This window comes from Cyprinodon variegatus, unplaced genomic scaffold, assembly GCF_000732505.1.
Source record: "Cyprinodon variegatus isolate N-32 unplaced genomic scaffold, C_variegatus-1.0 Scaffold332, whole genome shotgun sequence".
Taxonomy (NCBI): domain Eukaryota; kingdom Metazoa; phylum Chordata; class Actinopteri; order Cyprinodontiformes; family Cyprinodontidae; genus Cyprinodon; species Cyprinodon variegatus.
This window is the reverse complement of record NW_015150785.1, coordinates 567,208-573,648: the sequence shown is the minus strand read 5'-3', so window position 1 is coordinate 573,648 and position 6,441 is coordinate 567,208. Positions and strand designations below refer to the sequence as shown.

General features: G+C 38.1%; 1 protein-coding gene across 1 annotated transcript in view; it reads right to left on the bottom strand.

Annotated features, from left to right (window-relative positions):
- snx14 (sorting nexin 14) overlaps window positions 1-6,441 on the bottom strand; it is a 37,923-nt gene that overhangs the window by 27,850 nt on the left and 3,632 nt on the right. The window contains exons 2-13 of the mRNA XM_015385158.1: window positions 5,550-5,670; window positions 5,393-5,466; window positions 4,309-4,387; window positions 4,190-4,233; window positions 4,031-4,118; window positions 3,817-3,901; window positions 3,579-3,735; window positions 2,044-2,119; window positions 1,910-1,954; window positions 1,424-1,504; window positions 1,177-1,291; window positions 874-1,029 (exon numbers count right to left, since the gene is read on the bottom strand). Of these exons, the coding sequence (XP_015240644.1) occupies window positions 874-1,029; window positions 1,177-1,291; window positions 1,424-1,504; window positions 1,910-1,954; window positions 2,044-2,119; window positions 3,579-3,735; window positions 3,817-3,901; window positions 4,031-4,118; window positions 4,190-4,233; window positions 4,309-4,387; window positions 5,393-5,466; window positions 5,550-5,670 (1,121 nt within the window). The remainder of the gene's footprint in view (window positions 1-873; window positions 1,030-1,176; window positions 1,292-1,423; window positions 1,505-1,909; window positions 1,955-2,043; window positions 2,120-3,578; window positions 3,736-3,816; window positions 3,902-4,030; window positions 4,119-4,189; window positions 4,234-4,308; window positions 4,388-5,392; window positions 5,467-5,549; window positions 5,671-6,441) is intronic.

Sequence of the window (6,441 nt, the reverse complement as noted above, 5' to 3'; positions counted from 1 at the left end):
CTCGTTACAGAAGCTACAAAACTGACCTTCCTTTGAGCAGATTGAGTTTCTGGAGCATCACATTTGTGGGGTCAATTAAACGCTCAAAATGGCCAGAAAAAAATTAACTTTCATCTGAAAGTCGACAGTCTATTCTTGTTCTTAGAAATAAAGGCTATTCCATGCGAGAAATTGCTAAGAAATTAAAGATTTCCTACAACGGTGTGTACTACTCGCTTCAGAGGGCAGCACAAACAGGCTCTAACCAGAGTAGAAAAAAAAGTAGGAGGCCGCGTTGCAAAACTGAGCAAGAAGATAAGTACATTAGAGTCTCTAGTTTGAGAAACAGATGCCTCACAGGTCCCCAACTGGCATCTTCATTAAATAGTACCCGCAGTAGCCTGTTTGTGCTGTCCTCTGAAGGGAGTAGTACACACCGTTGTAGGAAATTTTAACTTCTTGGCAAATTCTCGCATGGAATAGCCTTCATTTCTAAGAACAAGAATAGACTGTCAAGTTTCAGATGAAAGTTCTCTTTTTCTGGCCATTTTGAGTTTAAAACAGAGCGTACAAGAAAGCTAATTAGCCTTGAAAAATGTCAGCATTTTTGCCCAAATGAAAGAAGAAAATATCAAGGGATCCCTGAAAGCGACTTTAGCTTATTTAATTTATTTTAACTGGGTATACAACCTGATTATTCACTGACCAGATGTACTGGTCAATAAATAACCAGTATTTTACTGCAAAACACTTGTTATATATAACACAAATATACTGAAAAATGAAATATCTTTCTCAGGATTCAATTTCTTTCATGTAGTAAATCATAAAGTCCACTCCTTGTAGAATTAAACTACTAAATTCTCATTCTAAAGGTATTCAGAGATAACATACTGTTGCGGATCTCGTCCACTATAAAAGGGTCGAAGCGGATCTTGTCGACGCTCTCATCCAAGCAGTAAGTCTCATAGATCTTCTTCACCTCTTCATGCAGCATCATCTTCTCCGAGTCCGAAAGCTCAGGGCAAAGAATCCTATCATTGAATTCCTCTGAGGAATTAAGACATTTAGACAAGACGGAGTCACCGTGTGGAAGGTTTTCACTGGACTGTAGCATCAAACTGAGAGCAGCGCTGGTGCAGCAGAAGGTAGGTCAACCAGCCCACCTCCGTCCAGGTTTGAACGAGACCCACTTACCGACTGCGAGACAGAACTGGAGCACATGCACAGCTCCTTCTTGTTTCAGGAAGTTCATGAAGCGAAAGAGGAGGTCTTGCTGTTCTCTGATTTCCTTCAACTCCAGCTTAAGCACCTGGTGCAGAAAAAGAAAAAACAGGCGACGGCGAACAGATTCGGCTTTATGTGCTTGTTTGGCTTTTGGTTAAAGTTATTTCACGTGTCTCATGAGAACATGTTTCATGTATAAGTAGAGCAAAGCACTTACTGAAGGCTTTTTGTTGCGAGAATCAGAATACTTGTGTAAAAATGGAACAAGTGTTGAAGTTGGCTCTGTTGCTTCTTCGGGCTGTAGACAAAATAAATGCATATAAATGTAATCCTTTATAAATCCCAATTATGCATTCCAATCAGGATGTTTGTCAGAAAAAAATACATCAAACAAACGTCCCAATAAGGGCCAAAACTCTGTAATAATACGTTTTTTTTAATAGGGTTTATTTAATATTTTAGTATAAATGTCATATTTTTTGTAGCTCAATCTAAAAACAATCATCATAGTAAATAAAAAAATAAATCTCTGTGTAATTAATACATACGGGTCTCAATTAGCAAACAGTTACTTCAATAATATTCAGATTTATTTCATTAGAAATAAAAACATGCATTTAATCATAAAGTACATCCACTTTGCAACAGCATGACAGAAAATACAAACCAAACATGCTGGTGAAATGTGGTTCATCATACTTACAGGGGAGTTGTCAATGAATATCAAAATTAAATGATTCACTGTGTCCTGTAATGTAAACAAAGGGAGATTTGCTCATTTTGAATTTTCATTTTGATGTTTGTTAGAAAAATAAGCCTAATTCGCCATGAACTCACTGGATCCGCCAAATAGTCCATCGAAGGAAGGAAGACGGAACCGGCCAAGACTTCTCTAATCAGGAGAGCTAGAGATCTGAGAGGAAACAAAAACAAAAAAATAAAAAAAAGCTAAAAAAATTACACATTTAAATGGTAAAAATAGATTAAATAAATAAAGATAATAAAAGAAGACCCCCGACTCTTCACATTTTCTCCATCAGAGAAGACAGGGTCCAAAAAAAAAAAAGGATTCACACCAACTAAACTTTTTCACATCATGAAGATTTCGAATAAATTACACATTAAGACGAAGGTAATTTACTAAGTAGTACAAATGTTTGCATTTCGTATTATCAAGGAGAATCACAGTAAAGTGGGGTGAATAAAATGCACAAATGTGTGATGGTCTGTAACATTAAAAGCCAATATAATACAATTAATGTATTAAGGCTGCAATGTGACAGGAGTATATTAAATGTGCATAGTCATGTTATCTGTATATACAAAAAAATAACATTTGATCATGACAAAATAAATCTACATACAATAAGCATCAGTCCTGAAAGTGTTTAGTCCTTTTTGAGCCTAAATAGTGATCCGGGACCGGGCGGGATGAGCAGACATACAGTCATGGCGCCATCTGCTGGCAGGACTACAGAACAATCGGAAAGAGCCGGACTGTCCTGAGGCCCGTCCCACGAAGCTTGGCCCAGAGCTGCACAGTCAGGACCCAGAGCTGCACTGTCAGGACCCAGAGCTGCACTGTCTGGACTCAGAGCTGCACCGTCTGGACCCAGAGCTGCACTGTCAGGACCCAGAGCTGCACTGTCTGGACTCAGAGCTGCACCGTCTGGACCCAGAGCTGCACTGTCAGGACCTTGGCTACAGACCTGCACTGTCAGGACCTTGGCTGCAGAACTGCAATGTGAGGTCTCCTGCACTGTTAGAACCGGAAGTTTATTCAAAGACTTTCAAAGTAAAAGCAAAGTTGATTCGAAGCTAGCGTCGATAAACCCGTCATGATGCTAGATTCCTTTCACAAAGAAGTTTTGCTATGCTGAAAACTTATGTACAACCCCAATTTTCCTCCCCACCAAACTCATATTTCAAATTATACATATGTAGTTGATAGAAATAAGTCTGTATTTGGATCTCTGAGTGGAAAAGGGCATTTATAAAATATTTTCTAAACGACAATGCAGGCTGGCTGTCCTATGAGGATTGTTGCTTACAACATAATTTAAACTGCTCCTATGCTCAGTTTTACACTGTCAAAAACTCTAATCTGTCAGCAAAGACGTGCTGCTCGCTATTCCTGAAGGCTTCGAATACAACTTTTGGAATAAACTTCCGGTCCTGACAGTGCAGGAGACGCCATTTTGCAGGTCTGGAACGAAGGGTCCTGACAGTGCAGATCTGCAGCCAGTCTCACTTGGTCTTTTCATTTTACAGTGATTAACTATTTTTGTTGGTAAATCATATAGAGCTTCAACTCATTGGGTTAATTTAAGCAAGCTTCAGTTTTAATCTTGTCAAGCGCAGCGGTGAGTTACCGGCAGTCTGTTGCCTTGGGCGGCAGGATGTAAGGGAAGAGGTTCTCAGTCAGCTTCCGGAGGTAGAGAAGCTCGTCTCTGCGACTACGGAGCGCTACGTGGAGATCAGGACCGTACTCATCCAGGGCAGCTTGTTGAAGATACTCTGTGTTTTTTACTGCTCCGGACAACAAGAATCAAATTACACCTGCACTCTTGATCATAATAGAAAGATGTTAGTCCTGGAAATCAGCAATACCTTTCAGTCTGGCTTTGCTGATGATTTCAATGTGTTTCATGGAAACTTTCAGAAGCTTTTGGGTGATGAGTGAAGCAACATCCACCTTTGACAAAACAGAGAGAAATAAGATTCAATCTCATAATCAGAAAAATGAAGCAATCAGATCATTAGAATAATGGACCGATCGAAATGGGCCAGGATTGGGCTGGTCCATTACGTCAGAATCTCTCACTTTTTGAGTTCGGCGGACCAAAACAGCTGCAAAGAAGCGTAAAGTCACCCTCAGCTCGTCGACAAAAGACTCGTCATCCGTGATATCCCTAAAAGAAATCAATCTGTCACTTAAATCGAACACCATCACTCCCAAAAATAAACATAAAAATATACCAACCTGTACCAAGGATATACAAAATTTTCTAAGACAAGTTCCAGGATCTGTAAAAAAAAAACAAGAACCGATGCATGAAATTGTTTTAAAATCAGTTTTATTGTTTGTCAGTGATGTCATACCTCAGATAGGGAAGCGTCCACCTTAGAGGGTATTTTCAGGTCAAGCCATGGTTGATAATTTTCCAGTAACAAAGTTGGTCTGACAAAAATGGAACAAAAATGTAAATATTGTAGTGAAAAAAACAGCTGAAAGTAATTTTAGGCAGCAGCGTTCCATTTTACATGGTCCACTTTTTAACCTCTTTATCTTCAAATTAGTGTCTTTCTTTGGTCATTAAAGCGTGGTGCAAAAAAGTATCACATATTAGGGTGACAGGAAGAAAAAACGGTTTTATTTTCTTAAAATAAAATGGATGTAATGCAGCATGCCTTTGATTCTATCTTTTATAGAACCACCTTGTGTTGAACATCTGCCAACTGTTGCCTCTTCTGATGCCTCAATTTATACATTTTTATATATGTGTGTGTGTGTGTGTGTGTGTGTGTGTGTGTGTGTGTGTGTGTGTGTGTGTGTGTGTGTGTGTGTGTGTGTTTTACCTTTAATTAGAATTTCTAAGCACTCTATTTATTTTAAAAATAAATAGAAATGTACGTATATTATAAATTTATGAGAGTTTTTCTAATAGCCAGAGCTAATATGCACCGTTGGGGACCAGTTGTAGCAGAAACAAGGTAGCTTGCAAAGGTTCCTATGTCTAAACCTGACTGTGTAAAAACTGGACCGTTCAACTATGCACGCGCAATCTGGCTGTTATAAGGGGTCTGTTGCATGTTTGCAATAATGGACAAACATGCAAAAATTTCTGCAATGCTCAAGATTCACATCGACAAACAGCTTTTCGCTTTTTTGTGTGTGTTTTTTCTTGCAGTACATGCAGGAATCTAAAGGCTACAGCATTAAGTCCAATCATTTTTCCCTGGATAATGTCTGTTGTCTGTACACTAATGTTTCCTTTAAAAACCTCACAGGATCAATTTCAGAAGAATTCTGCTCACTAGTTTAGTTACTGTATACTTTCCTATATTTTATTTTGGCTAAAAACCCAGTCATTTTTTGTCTGTAAAAAGGTTAAAAAAAAGACAATTTAGCATTTTCTGAGGGGAAAAATTGACATGGAAGAGCATCAGGATTCAGGTCATTTACCTGTGTCTTTTACATTTAATCTTTCCACAAACAGCACAGCTGTGGCCGAGGGGAAACAGCTCCTGCTGGAAGGACTGTGGGGGAAGGTTTTCTCACTTTATCAATCGGTTACTAAAAGAAAATGAGCAGCTTTGCGTTTGGACAGGGCGTCTCCTACCTTCGCCTTTGGTTTAATGGACACCAAGATGTTTGGCAGCAGAGACTCAGGCCCCAGTGAGCAGTAAAAGGTGACCACCCCGGCCAGGAAGGACCAAAACACCATGATTATGTGGATGTATCTGTGAAAACAACTCACATCATTCCAGGGGCGGTTCTAACAGGGGCCAGTGGCCCCAACTGGTCCTGTCCCATGTACTGCACTGCAAAAATGGTCTAGAAATAAGTAAAAATGTCTTAAATCAAGCGCATTTACCATTCATTTCAGTAGGTAAATGGGATAATTTGCCAATGGAATGAGTATTTTTACTCTTAAAATAAGATTATTAGATAATATGCACTTGAAATAAGACAATGCGGTTGCTATTTCTTATTTTAAATGTAAATTGTCTTGTTCCATTGGCAAAGTGTCTCACTTACCTCCTCAATTCAAAAACAAATGCACTTAGTTTAAGAAAAAATGACTTATTTAGATTTCCATTTTTTGCAGTGTGAATACATAAACTGCAAAAATGTAAGTAAATTTTTCTTGAAATAGATGTACATTACTTAAATTTAAGCAGGTAGGACAATTTGCAGATGGAATAAAATGATTTATGTTTAAAAGAAAAAAGAAAAAAAATACTATTATCCTTCTTTAAATGCATAGTATATAATTATCTTGTTTTAAGCACCAAAATTCTTCTTCGTTTGGCAGATCATCTTCTTTACCTGCTCAATTAATAGCAAAAACATTTAACTTTTGTAAATTATGTCTGCAGTGTAATAATAAAACACTTTCTTGTGATTTGCTGACGAATGAGATCATAACTGAAATGTCTCTTAAAGGCACACTATGCAACATTTTTCAGTTAATTAATGTGTTCCATAACGTTTTGGATGATTAAATGATT